The following is a 14939-nucleotide window of genomic DNA, read 5'->3' as shown; positions in this document are numbered from 1 at the left end:
TGAGACACACAGGGTCCAGTTCCTATAGATGAGGACACTACAGCGGTCCCAGTCTATAGATGAGACACTACAGGTCCCCCAGTCCTATAGATGAGACACTACAGGCGTCCCAGTCTATAAATGAGACACTACAGGGTCCCAGTCTATTAGATGAGACACTACAGGGTTCCAGTCTATAAGATGAAACAACAACAAATGGTAGCTAGTCTGTTATTATTGCTGATTCTATACAACACGGCCTGCTACGGCTTCAGTCATTAAATTCATCTCTGAAATGTTCAATTAGACCACAAGCTATTACAGCAATGACAGTATATGCCCTGCTGCTGTCCAATGGTGTGTTGTCCTGCTGCTGTCTAATGGTGTGTTGCCCTGCTGCTGTCTAATGGTGTGTTACCCTGCTGCTGTCAAGGTGTGTTGCCCTGCTGCTGTCTAATGGTGTGTTGCTCTGCTGCTGTCTGATGGATTGTGTTGTCCTGCTGCTGTCTATGGTGTGTGTCTGGCTGCTGCTGTAATGGTGTGTTGTCCTGCTGCTGTCTAATGGTGTGTTGTCCTGCTGCTGTCTAATGGTGTGTTGCCCTGCTGCTATCTAATGGTGTGTTGTCCTACTGCTGTCTAATGGTGTGTTGTCCTGCTGCTGTCTAATGGTGTGTTGTCCTGCTGCTGTCTTAATGGTTGTTGTCCTGCTGCTGTCTAATGGTGTGTTGTCCTGCTGCTGTCTAATGGTGTGTTTGCTCTGCTGCTGTCTTGATGGTGTGTTGTCCTGCTGCTGTCTAATGTGTGTGTTGCCCTGCCTATGTCCAATGGTGTGTTACCCTGCTGCTGTCTAATGGTGTGTTGTCCTGCTGCTGTCTAATGGTTGTTGTCCTGCTTGCTGTCTAATGGTGTGTTTGTCCTACTCTGTCTATGGTGTGTTGTCTGCTGCTGTCCAATGGTGTGTTGTCCTACTGCTGTCTAATGGTGTGTTGCCTGCTGCTGTCTATGGTGTTGTCCTACTGCTGTCTAATGGTGTGTTGCCCTGCTGCTGTCTAATGGTGTGTTCCTGCTGCTGTCTTAATGGTGTGGTTGTCCTGCTGCTGTCTAATGGTGTGTTGTCCTGCTTGCTGTCTAATGGTGTGTTGCCCTGCTGCTGTCTAATGGTGTGTTGTCCTGCTGCTGTCTAATGGTGTGTTGTCCTGCTGCTGTCTAATGGTGTTGTTGCCTGCTGCTGTCTAATGGTGTTGCCCTGCTGCTGTCTAATGGTGTGTGTTGTCCTGCTGCTGTCTAATGGTGTGTTGTCTACTGCTGTCTAATGGGTGTGTTGTCCTGCTGCTGTCTAATGGTGTGTTGTCCTGCTGCTGTCTAATGGTGTGTTGCCCTGCTGCTGTCTAATGGTTTGCCCTGCTGCTGTCTAATGGGGTGTTGCCCTGCTGCTGTCTAATGGGTGTCTGTCCTACTGCTTCTAATGTGTTGCCCTGCTGCTGTCTAATGGTGTGTTGCCCTGCTGCTGTCTAATGGTTGTGTTGTCTACTGCTGTCTAATGGTGTGTTGTCCTACATCTGTCTAATGGTGTGTTCCTGTGGCTCTGTCTGTCAGAGGTGGAATGGTGTGTTCTGTGGCTCTGCCTGTCAGAGGTGGAATGGTGTGTTCCTGTGGCTCTGTCTGTCAGAGGTGGAATGGTGTGTTCCTGTGGCTCTGTCTGTCAGAGTGGAATGGTGTGTTCCTGTGGCTCTGTCTGTCAGAGGTGGAATGGTGTGTCCTGTGGCTCTGTCTGTGTCAGAGGTGGAATGGGTGTTCCTGTGGCTCTGCCTGTCAGAGGTGGAATGGGTGTGTTCCTGTGGCTCTGCCTGTCAGAGGTGGAATGGTGTGTTCCTGTGGCTCTGTCTGTCAGAGGTGAATGGTGTGTTCCTGTGGCTCTGCCTGTCAGAGGTGGAATGGTGTGTTCCTGTGGCTCTGTCTGTCAGAGGTGGAATTGTGTGTTTCCTGTGGCTCTGCCTGTCAGAGGTGGAATGGTGTGTTCCTGTGGCTCTGTCTGTCAGAGGGGAATGGTTGTTCCTGTGGCTTGCCTGTCAGAGGTGGAATGGTGTGTTCCTGTGGCTCTGCCTGTCAGAGGTGGAATGGTGTGTTTCTTCAGGGAGACAGACCCAGGATAGCAGTAGGACAGAACCCTAACTCTAGGTAGTGGAAGTCTGGTCAGATGACTATACACTCCCATTCTCAGTTGCACGTCCACCACAGCCACACAGGAGGTGGGGTTCAGCCATACAGGAGGTGTGGTTCAGCCATACGGAGGTGTGGTTCGCCATACAGGAGGTGGGGTTCAGCCATACAGGAGGTGTGGTTCAGCCATACAGGGGTGGGGTTCAGCCATACAGGAGGTGGGGTTCAGCCAAACAGGAGGTGGGGTTCAGCCATACAGGAGGTGGGGTTCAGCCATACAGGAGGTGGGGTTCAGCCATACAGAGGTGGGGTCAGCATAAGGAGGTGGGGTTCAGCCATACAGGAGGTGGGTTCAGCCTACAGGAGGAGGGTTCAGCCTACAGGAGGCGGGGTTCAGCCATACAGGAGGCGGGGTTCAGCCATACAGGATGGGTTCAGCCATACAGGAGGTGGGTTCAGCCATACAGGAGGCGGGTTCAGCCATACAGGAGGAGGTGGGTTCAGCCATACAGGAGTGGGTTCAGCCATACAGGAGGTGGTTCAGCCATACAGGAGGAGGTGGGTTCAGCCATACAGGAGGAGTGGGTTCACCATACAGGAGGAGGTAGGTTCAGCCATACAGGAGGAGGGTTCAGCCATACAGGAGGAGGGGTTCAGCATACAGGAGGAGGGGTTCAGCCATACAGGAGGAAGGGGTTCAGCCATACAGGAGGAGGGGTTCAGCCATACAGGAGGAGGGGTTCAGCCATACAGGAGGTGGTTCCAGTCGGAACAATAGGAAACAGAGAGACTGCTGGGTGTGAGATGTGTGTATATATATACATATACATACATGCATACATACATACACACACACACACACACACACACACACGTATATATATATATGTATGTATTAATTTGTGTGTGTCTATATGTGTGTGCGCGCGTCTACCTCCCCACCAGGTCCCGCCCTGCCTGGCCCCCCCGCCAACCCACCAGGCTAGGCTACACCTGTGATATGATCTGCATGTTGAAGCTGGGGGAGCGGGACTGCTTGGTGAGGGGCGCTCCCGAGGAGAGTAGCTCCTGGTTCTCCTCAGGCCGGGCCAGCACCTCCTCCTGCAGGCTGATGGTGGAGTAGCGGTGGGTCCCTCCTCCCCCCACGCTGGCAGCCAGCCCTCCCAGAGCCCCCTCCAGCCCCCCAGAACCTCCCAGAGCCCCCCCCAGGCTGCTAATGCTGCCGTTCAGGTTCATGTTCACACCTTCATACAATGACTTGGAGGAGGTGGAGCTGGCTGTTCGGACCAGTGTGCCGGGGGAGGGGCTGGGGCAGGGGCCAGGGAAGGATTGCTGCTTCTTGATTGGGCTGAGCTCGATGTCGATGGTGTCCATGGTGACGGGGGGAGGAGCAGGGGAAGGGGTCTGTGTTTGCTGACGTCGTCTCAGAGCTGCTGTGGGAGTGGCCACCACGGCGGAGAACAGCTCCCTGCGACTCTCCGCCACCCTCTCTCTCTGCCTCTCCTTCTCCCTCCATCTCTCCAGCTCTCTCTCCTTCTCCCTCACTCTCTCCTGGTCTTTCATCTTCTCCATCTCCTTCTCCCTATGCATCAGCTCCCGCTCTCTCTCTCGGGACAGTCTGGCAGTGACTGTCTTCTTGACGCTGCTGCTCTTCTGACTGCCCCCCCGGGGCCCGGGGCCCCCAGGCTTGGTGGCACTGGGCTGACTGCTGTTGGAAGCCCCTGAGGAGAAACCCTCGTCTGGGTCGTTGAGGTTGAATGACTCCTCACCTACACTCATCCCATCAGCATCTGGAGAGACAGACAGAAAACAGGTTGAGAAAATAAAGTGATTAAAAACAGACAGAAAACAGGTTGAGAAAATAAAGTGATTAAAAACAGACAGAAAACAGGATGAGCGAATTAAGTGATAGAGACAGAGACCGGTGAAGCAGGTTGAACTGGAGGGAACAGACCAGAGTTGCAAAATTCCAGTAAATTTCCCCCAAAATTCCCAGGTTTTCCATAAATTCCAGCAAAAATATTCCCGGAATCCTCAAACCAGGACATCTGGAAAAGCAGGGAATTTGGGGAAAGTGACAGGAATTTTGCAACCCTAGAACAGACATTTTGTCTCCACTAGAAAAACGCTATAAGGTGTCACAGTGGAGACTACAGTCTATGCAGGTTGACTATATTGAGGTACAGCATATCTGAATTATCCATCAATAACATAAACAGATCAGCCACAGGTGGATGAATGGAGACACTATAGACCATATCCAATCTGTCCTCCAAAGAGAGAAGAGGAAGAGAGAAAACAGAAGAAGAGAGGAGGACATGCACATGACAAGAACACGAGCAACACGCTCTTCTGTTGCACATCGTGTTTCAACCCTTAGCTCTTATAAAAGACCTGTCAAACCACAACTGGATGGCTTACAGAGGGCTCTGTGGCTGGCATATGGCTTACAGAGGGTTCTGTGGCTGGCAAATGGCTATACAGAGGGCTCTGTGGCTGGCAAATGGCTTACAGAGGGCTCTGTGGCTGGCAAATGGCTTACAGAGGGCTCTGTGGCTGGCAAATGGCTATTAACAGAGGGCTTCTGTGGCTGGCAAATGGCTTACAGAGGGCTCTTTGGCTGGCAAATGGCTTAAAGAGGGCTCTGTGCTGGCAAATGGCTTAGAGGGCTCTGTGGCTGGCAAATGGCTTAGAGGGCTCTGTGGCTGGCAATGGCTTACAGAGGGCTCTGTGGCTGGCAAATGGCTTACAGAGGGCTCTGTGGCTGGCAAATGCTTAAAGAGGGCTCTGTCGCTGGCAAATGGCTATACAGAGGGCTCTGTGGCTGGCAAAATGGCTACAGAGGGCTCTGTGGCTGGCAAATGGCTTACAGAGGGGGTCTGTGGCTGGCAAATGGCTTACAGAGGGCGCTGTGGCTGGCAAATGGCTTACAGAGGGGCTCTGTGGCTGGCAAATGGCTTACAGAGGGCTCTGTGGCTGGCAAATGGCTTACAGAGGTCTTGTGGCTGGCAAATGGCTTAAAGAGGGCTCTGTCGCTGGCAAATGGCTTAAAGAGGGCTCTGTGGCTGGCAAATGGCTTACAGAGGACTTTGTGGCTGGCCGGCACAGCCAGTATGCGCTCTCTAATTCTCTCTTTCTTTCTCTCTCTCGGAGGACCTGAGCCCTAGGACCATGCCTCAGGACTACCTGGCATGATGACTCCTTGCTGTCCCCAGTCCACCTGGCCGTGCTGCTGCTCCAGTTTCAACTGTTCTGCCTGCGGCTATGGAACCCTGACCTGTTCACCGGACGTGCTACCTGTCCAGACCTGCTTTTTCAACTCTCTAGAGACAGCAGGAGCGGTAGAGATACTCTTAATGATCGGCTATGAAAAGCCAACTGACATTTACTCCTGAGGTGCTGACTTGCTGCACCCTCGACAACTACTGTGATTATTATTATTTGACCCTGCTGGTCATTTATGAACATTTGAACATCTTGGCCATGTTCTGTTATAATTCCCCGGCACAGCCAGAAGAGGACTGGCCACCCCTCATAGCCTGGTTCCTCTCTAGGTTTCTTCCTAGGTTTTGGCCTTTCTAGGGAGTTTTTCCTAGCCACTGTGCTTCTACACCTGCATTGCTGCTGTTTGGGGTTTTAGGCTGGGTTTCTGTACAGCACTTTGAGATATCAGCTGATATATAAATACATTTGATTTGATTTTGATATGGCGGAGACACCTGAAACCCCACCTCTTTTAGGAATACCTAGGATAGGATAAAGTAATCCTTCTAACCCCCCCTTAAAGAGTTAGATGCACTATTGTAAAGTGGTTGTTCCACTGGATATCATAAGGTGAATGCACCAATTTGTAAGTCGCTCTGGATAAGAGCGTCTGCTAAATGACTTAAATGTAAATGTAAATATGGCTTTCAGAGGGCTCTGTGGCTGACTGGCATATGGCTTACAGAGGGCTCTGTTGCTAACTGGCATATGGCTTACAGAGGGCTCTGTTGCTAACTGGCATATGGCTACAGAGGGCTCTGTTGCTAACTGGCATATGGCTTACAGAGGGCTCTGTTGCTAACTGGCATATGGCTTACAGAGGGCTCGTTGCTAACTGGCATATGGCTTACAGAGGCTCTGTTGCTAACTGGCATATGGCTTACAGACGGCTTTTGCTAACTGGCATAGGCTTACAGAGGGCTCTGTGCTAACTGGCAAATGGCTTACAGAGGCCTCTGTGGCTGGCAAATGGCTTACAGAGGCCTCTGTGGCTGGCAAATGGCTTACGAGGCCTCTGTGGCTGGCAAATGGCTTACAAAAGCCTCTGTGGCTGGCAAATGGCTTACATAGGCCTCTGTGGCTGGCAAATGGCTTACATAGGCCTCTGTGGCTGGCAAATGGCTTACAGAGACCTCTGTGGCTGCAAATGGCTTACAGGGCCTCTGTGGCTGGCAAATGGCTTACAGAGGCCTCTGTGGCTGGCATATGGCTACAGGACCTCTGTGGCTGGCTGGCTGGCATATGGCTTACAGGGACCTCTGTGGCTGGCGGCAGCATATGGCTTACAGGGACCTCTGTGGCTGGCGGCAGGCATATGGCTTACAGGGACCTCTGTGGCTGGCCGGCAGGCATATGGCTTACAGGGACCTCTGTGCTGGCCGGCAGGCATATGGCTACAGGGACCTCTGTGGCTGGCCGGCAGGCATATGGCTTACAGGGACCTCTTGGGCTGGCCGGCAGGCATATGCTTCAGGGACCTCTGTGGCTGGCCGGCAGGCATATGGCTTACAGGGACCTCTGTGGCTGGCCGGCAGGCATATGGCTTACAGGGACCTCTGTGGCTGGCCGGCAGCATATGGCTTACAGGGACCTCTGTGGCTGGCCGGCAGGCATATGGCTTACAGGGACCTCTGTGGCTGGCCGGCAGGCATATGGCTTACAGGACCTCTGTGGCTGGCCGGCAGGCATATGGTTACAGGGACTCTGTGGCTGGCCGGCAGGCATATGGCTTACAGGGACTCTTGTGGCTGGCCGGCAGGCATATGGCTTACAGGGACTCTTGTGGCTGGCGGCAGGCATATGGCTTACAGGGACCTCTGTGGCTGGCCGGCAGGCATATGGCTTACAGAGCCTCTGTGGCTGGCAGGCATATGGCTTACAGGGACCTCTGTGGCTGGCCGGCAGGCATATGGCTTACAGGGACCTCTGTGGCTGGCGGCAGGCATATGGCTACAGGGACCACTTGGTGGCGCAGCATATGGCTTACAGGGACCTCTGTGGCTGGCTGGCTGGCATATGGCATCTATACAGCTGTAACTCTACACATCTATACAGGCGTGTAACTCTACACATCTATAACAGCTGCACTACTTTAGATACATGAATACAGCTGTAACTCTACACATCTATACAGCTGCACTACTTTAGATACATGAATACAGCTGTAACTCTACACATCTATACAGCTGCACTAGTTTAGATACATGAATACAGCTGTAACTCTACACATCTATACAGCTGCACTACTTTAAGATACATGAATACAGCTGTAACTCTACACATCTATACAGCTGCACTACTTTAGATACATGAATACAGCTGTAACTCTACACATCTATACAGCTGCACTACACAACTAAATGGACAACACTTCCAGTTTACAGGTACAGCTGGGTGCTGCTGGCCCAAATGTTTCCTGTAATGAAACAGACACCACATGGAGCTGCAGAGACATACCACAGTGACATAACAACTGGGTCTAAAACAATACGAGTCATTCCAGGTGAGAACCAGAACCAAGCACCAGAGGTTAGGACATTTTTCTAAACATCCTGAAGTTTCTGAATGAAACAGATGAGCATGCTCAGTATTGACGATAGGCGGTGCTCTAAGCAGGAAGCATGGGGTCATGGTAAGGTTGTAGGTCAGGGGTCATAGGTAGGAGCACCATGCTATGATCCTGTCCACCTATCCTTCAGCCCAGAAGTCTTCCTTCCTCTCTCTGGACTGCTATACAGCACAGAGGACAATACTGCCCAAAAAAGGCAAAGTGCAGTAACTCTGAATTTGGTCAATATGTTTGATCTGTTGTAATGGCAAGGCATATTATCTGATTAATGTGGTATTTGGTTTCCTGACACAAGAACAAGCCAGTCGTTCAGAATAAATCATGAAGAATCAGAAAACGACTAAAGTCAGTAATGTTGTTACGTAGTTACAGCACTTTGTAGGGCAGTGTAGAAATGACGTGGTTGGTGAATGGATTGGAAAACAGGAACTTAGAGGTAGCAATGTAAGTATCTGAACAAGGGCTGGAGGAGTTTGTGAACTCTGGGGAGGTGGAGAGGTAACCAATGGGACGGAACCCTCACTGCTCTGTGACTCCTCCCGTTCCTGCCTACACTCCAATGTGATGGGGGGGATGATGTTGTAGCCCCGCCCTCCTCGCTCTCGATTGGCCGCTGGATCCCAGGAGGTGTGGCTAGGAGTGATGGTGACACTGAGCTCTGCTTCGTTTGTGTAGTCAAAACAATCTGGGGTGTAACACAGGATGAGATGCTCTTAACAGCCACGCCCATCAGCAGCCTACATGGTACAGCACTTATCATGGTCAGGCAATCAACCATGACATCTGACCACACACTGTACACTCCACTGGTGACGAGTGGGTTATAAATGACATCTGAACACACTGTACACTCCACTGGTGACGAGTGGGTTATAATGCCATCTGAAGCGACCTGGTAACTCCCACTGTTGACGAGTGGGTTCATAAATGTAACAATCTCTGAACAACACTGTAACATCCTCTGTGTAGCTTGAGTGTGGGTCATACATTACATCTGAACACACTGTAGACATCTCCACTGGGTGACGGGATCTGAGGTTAATAAATGACATCTGAACACACTTGTACACTCCACTGTGCGAGTGGCTTATAAATGACATCTGACACACATGTACATCTCCACTGTGACGAGTGGGTTAACTTATACATGATGAACACGACCGTGGTACACTCCACTGGTACGGGTGTTAAAAATGACATTTCTTGGAGCCTACACACTGTAGCACTCCACTGGTGACGAGTGGGTCTTATAATGACACGTTAGAAACACCCATGTCTACTCCTGTGACGAGTGGTTATAAATGATAAGTCTGAACCACTGTACACTCCACTGGTGACGAAGATGGTTATAAATGACATCTGACAACAGTGTTGCTGTCTCTAAACCTCTTCCTTCAGGAGCTTGCTGTGTGTACAGTAAAGTGTTTCTGTGTCGTATAGTAAGTAGTCTGTGTGGTGCACAGTAAGACTGTTGCTGTCTATAACCCTCTCCATTCCGGGTTGCTGTGTGTCACAGATAAGTGTTGCATGTGTGTATACAGATAGTGTTCTGTGTGTGTACCAGTAAGGTTGTGTGTTGTACAGTAAGGTGTTTGCTCGTGTGTACAGGTAACTGTTAAATCGTTCTATAGTCTTTGTACCTGCTCCTTTCACCAGACGGATGGTCTTGTTGATGGACGTGCGGAGTTGAATGCGCAGGAGCGGGAGATGGCGACTTGTAGGTTGGCGTCGAACTCATCCCGCATGAAGGACGCTTCCTGGCACTCGCGTCTGCGATCTGGAAGCGTTGTCTGGCAGGAGAACGTACTTCATAGCGTTTACCCTCTTCTTATCAGCTAGCAGGAAGCACAGGTCAGCAGGTCAAATGGACTGGTCAATCACAACCTAATGCTAACCCTAACTAACCTTAACCCAAAGCCCGATGTCTAGCAGGAAACTGCTCATAGCGTTCCCGCTGGCAAGTGGGAATAGAGGTTTTGAGGTCAACTAGCACTAATAGATAGAGTTCGATGGAAACAGTCTAGCTCTATGGTTTGTAACAGGACTCCGGAAATGGGACTCTGGTACAGGATCCGGAATGGGACACTGGTACAGGACTACGGCAATGGGACCTCCTGGTACAAGGACTACGGAAATGGGAGCGCGCTGGTAACAGGGACTCCGGATAATGGGACGCGGCTGGTAAGGATACGGAATGGGACCTGGTACAGGACTCCTGAAATGGAACGCGCTGGTTACCAGGACTACGGAAATGGGACCCGCTGGAACAGGACTCCTGAAATGTGAACCCCTGGTAGACGGACTACGGAAATTGGGACCTGGTACAGGACTACGGAAATGGGACCCCTGGTACAGGACTAACGGAAATGGGACCCTGGTACAGGACTAACGGAAATGGGACCCTGTACGTGGGCATGAGTGTTATAACGAGAGTAAGTTTGGCTCGTCGGCTGGTACAGGCTGCACGGAATGGGACCCTGGTACAGGACTCCGGAAATGGGACCTGGTACAGGACTGACGGAAATGGGACCCTGGTACAGGACTCCCTGAAATGGAACCCCTGAAGGACCTACGGGAAATGGGACCCTTGGTACAGGGGACTATTAAGGCACGGAAAATGGATTCGCTCTCTCTAATGGATACAGACGGACTACGGGAAAGGGACCACTGGTACAGGACTACGGAAATGGGAACCCTGGTTTATAGGCCCATGGGTTAGGTCTTACCAGTAAGGGCTGAGTTTATAGGCCCATGGGTTAGGTCTTACCAGTAAGGGCTGAGTTTATAGGCCCATGGGTTAGGTCTTACCAGTAGGGGCTGAGAGTAGAGTTCCAGCTGAGCTCTGTAGAGGATGTCTTCCAGAGCTTCCTTCCCCATCTCCCACTCGCCATTATATCTGTATGAGACAAAACACATACAATAAAAAGTCAAACATCACTTCTAATCACCACGACGATGTCCAAGTCAACATCCAGGATGACCAGCTAGGAGTCCTGATGTCTCACTCACACAGATAATGTGAATCTGTTATTAGAGCAGGGCTATGATTACTAGTCCAAGGTAGAGTTCTGCCGCAGCTGTTTATACCGCTCCTGCTGGCTTTCTGTTCTATTTCCACCTGCAGGAAATGGTCCCAACCCAACCACAGTCATGCAATGTTATTTTAGGCGTATGTGATGCAGCTCGCCTACCAGCCATGGTTCCAGCAATTTTGCACACTATAGGCAATATCAAAATGTGCAAAAATAACTTCAGAAATAGGTTAAATTACCAGAGATTCTCAGGTGGCCCATTATATTAGGCTATCTGTATTACTGGGATTCTCTGCCTCTAACCCTATTACAGAGGCTGAGTCACTGGCTTACTGGTGCTCTTCCATGCCGTCCCTAGGAGGGGTGTGTCACTTGAGTGGGTTGAGTCACCGACGTGATCTTCCTGTCTGGGTTGGCGCCCCCCCTTGGGTTGTGCCGTGGGGGAGATCTTTGTGGGCTATACTCTGCCTTGTCTCAGGATAGTAAGATGGTGGTTGAAGATATCCCTCTAGTGGTGTGGGGGCTGAGCCCTAGGACCATGCCTCAGGACTACCTGGCCTGATGACTCCTTGCTGTCCCCAGTCCACTTGGCCGTGCTGCTGTTCCAGTTTCAACTGTTCTACCTGCGGCTATGGAACCCTGACCTGTTCACCGGACGTGCTACCTGTCCCAGACCTGCTGTTTTCAACTCTCTAGAGACAGCAGGAGCGGTAGAGATACTCTTAAATGCTCGGCTATGAAAGCCAACTGACATTACTCCTGAGGTGCTGACCTGTTGCACCTCGACAACTACTGTGATTATTAATATTTGACCTGCTGGTCATTTATGAACATTTGAACATCTTGGCACATGTTCTGTGATAATCTCCACCCGGCAAGCCAGAAGAGGACTGGCCACCCTCATAGCCTGGTTCCTCTCTAGGTTTTCCTTGGTTTGGGACTTTTTAGGGAGTTTTTCCTAGCCACAGTGCTTCTACAACTGCATTTCTTGCTGTTTTGGGGTTTTAGGCTGGTTTCTTGTACAGCACTTTTGAGATATCAGCAGATGTAAGAAGGGCTTTTATAAATACCTTTGATTTTGATTACTAGGCTATATCAGAAAGTAGGATACACAGTTTGAAGAGAGCCGAGTTGGAGAGACTTGTGCTTTCTCTTGAGCTATTTTATCTTTTAGGAGTGGGACGATTTTCAGATGGAGACAATATGGTGATCAATATGTATTTCTCCAAGGTATCGTAGTAGTAACCATAGCCTAATCAATAATGTATCTCCAGGTAATTGTAGTAACCATAGCCTAATCCAATATGTATCTCCAGGTAATGTAGTAAACCATAGCCTAATCATATTTAGGAAGTCCATTTCCTTGGAAAGATAGCTGCCCCGTGTTTCTCTGCCCATGCGTAGGCTATAGCCTACTCTATTTCATTGAGACCACACATATACTAGACACACATGATCTGGCACGTCCAACTAGGAGAGGAGGTAGGCTACTTAAAAGGAAAAATCCACCCAAAACCATTCATTCATTTAATTCAGTGTTAAAAAATCTAATTTATTTATAAAGCCCTTTATACATCAGCTGATGACACAAAGTGCTGTACAGAAACCCAGCCTAAAACCYCAAACAGCAAGCAATGCAGATGTAGAAGCACAGTGGCTAGGAAAAACTCCCTAGAAAGGCAGGAACCTAGGAAGAAACCTAGAGAGGAACCAGGCTATGAGGGGTGGCCAGTCCTCTTCTGGCTGTGCCGGGTGGAGATTATAACAGAACATGGCCAAGATGTTCAAATGTTCATAGATGACCAGCATGGTCAAATAATAATAATGACAGTGGTTGTAGAGGGTGCAACAGGTCAGCACCTCAGGAGTAAATGTCAGTTGGCTTTTCATAGCCGATCATTCAGAGTTAGAGACAGCAGGTGCGGTAGAGAGAGAGAGAGTTGAAAACAGCAGGTCTGGGACAGGTAGCACGTCCAGTGAACAGGTCAGGGTTCCACAGCCGCAGGCAGAACAGTTGAAACTGGAACAGCAGCATGACCAGGTGGACTGGGGACAGCCAGGAGTCATCAGGCCAGGTAGTCCTGAGGCATGGTCCTAGGACTCAGGTCCCCCGAGAGACGCTCCGTTCAATAACACTAATATGTGAGAACAATATATTGTGAGCACGTGATTTGTGACAATTAGCTTAGCAACCTCGTGACGCGGCATGACAACGTGAATGTGATTGGTCGACAGTCTGCTGGGTGGGGCATTATACGTTCCTTCATTCTGTGGACTCCTATCTTCTTTCTATAACATCTCTGGCAACGGTGCCAGGCAATGCACCCTGGACTAAAAAGTGATAGACCCTCCGTTCATTTACACATTTCTCCAGGTAGGAATATCGCAAAAATATGATCAATGGCTCATTCTAGAGAAGACATCCTCCCAAGTTTTGACATCGTCCAGTACTGAAATCTGACATGTATGATAGACATTTTAACCATCTAAACGTCATATTCCTATGAACTTCCAGTGTATTGAGAGAGACTGTCACAGTGATACGTCATGCCAGCCGGATTTCTGCCTGCTTGAACTCAGATACACAGGAAAACATGAAATGACCCAGTGAATCGATAGAACATCACTCGGATGGTTAACCTTTAACTTGAAGCTGCGAATGCTGCGAGTGTGTGAATGTGACAAAGATAATTAATTGAATACAATAGGTAAGACGATTAATTGAATACAATAGGAGAGACAATTAATTGAATACAATAGGTAAGATGTTATTTCAATACAATAGGTAAGATGTTACTTCAATACAATAGGTAAGGCTAATGCATACAAAGCAGAAAGAGGACCGTTTCCAAATATTCTCATCCCAAAGTTGTCTGACCACCCACTCTTGCCCGCAGCATGAAACATGCTGACTGCACCGCAATGATCTCTGTCGGGGCCCTCTAGCCCGAAGCAAGTCAGAGACAATTGTCACAGCAACCCAAAGGTCACATCGTCCTCCACTCCACCATGCTATTACCAACATGTTTCCCGTGTCCTCTTTGTGCTGGAAGAAAACGGTTCTATGAAAAGCCATTTAGGGACAATATAGGTCCACAGTCTGTAATATGATGGTGTGTGTGTGGGGGGATGTGTGTGTGTGGTGGTGGTGTGTGCTTGTAAGCCAAGCTTGTAGCGTCAAGCTTGGCTTGTAGCGTCATACCCAAAAAGACTGGAGGTTGTAATCACTGCCAAAGGTGCATCAACAAAGTACTGAGTAAAGGGTCTGAATACTTATGTAGATATGATTTCAGATTATGAATTTTTTCATTTTGAAAAAATTGCTAAAAAACTGTTTTTGCTTTGTCATCATGGTGTAGTGTGTAGATTGATTAGGGGAAAAAACGATTGAATCTATTTTAGAATAAGGCTGTAAAGTAACAAAATGTGGAAAAAGTCAAGGGGTCTGAATACTTTCAGAATGCACTGTATCACAGTTTTTGTAAAGCGATTTCTAATCTTTTGAATTAATCAAGACAACGAATGAAAAAGGCAGGGAGGCGTGTTTAGAGTTAGATTACTAATAGGGCTGCATCGGGCCACGCCCCTCTCTGTGGTTATGGTTCCAGGAACTGACATGGCTACTAATTCTTTGCTACAAAATCTAAGGTGAGAACCATCAAACACCGTATACAAAGTGCCCACTATTACATTCTAACTATATACATATTTAAATAATTATTCTATTTCCATGATTCCAACAGTTCACCCAAGTGTTTTGATGAAAATTGCAAGTCAAATTGCAATATTTGGTTCAAAATAAGGCCAAGATCTTTTACCCATATCGTGCTGCCCTACATGGCAGTGGAGTAACCAACTTCTGGTTGATTTATGCTGTTCAATGAAACTACAACCAACTGGTTGATTTATGCTGTTCAATGAAACTACAACCAACT

The 14939-nt window shown here is 49.1% G+C and overlaps 1 protein-coding gene across 1 annotated transcript in view; it reads right to left on the bottom strand.

Moving 5' to 3' along the window:
* Nucleotides 1-2710: 2710 nt before the first annotated feature.
* LOC139026069 (uncharacterized) overlaps nucleotides 2711-14939 on the bottom strand; it is a 21719-nt gene continuing 9490 nt past the window's right edge. Inside the window, 4 exon segments of the mRNA XM_070441364.1 lie at nucleotides 2711-3929; nucleotides 8526-8657; nucleotides 9651-9762; nucleotides 10739-10868. Of these exon segments, the coding sequence (XP_070297465.1) occupies nucleotides 3127-3929; nucleotides 8526-8657; nucleotides 9651-9762; nucleotides 10739-10868 (1177 nt within the window). The 3' untranslated portion in view covers nucleotides 2711-3126.

Source organism: Salvelinus sp. IW2-2015, unplaced genomic scaffold (genome assembly GCF_002910315.2).
Source record: "Salvelinus sp. IW2-2015 unplaced genomic scaffold, ASM291031v2 Un_scaffold3814, whole genome shotgun sequence".
NCBI lineage: Eukaryota > Metazoa > Chordata > Actinopteri > Salmoniformes > Salmonidae > Salvelinus > Salvelinus sp. IW2-2015.
The sequence above is the reverse complement of the archived record's forward strand: the minus strand, read 5'-3'. Positions and strand labels throughout refer to the sequence as shown.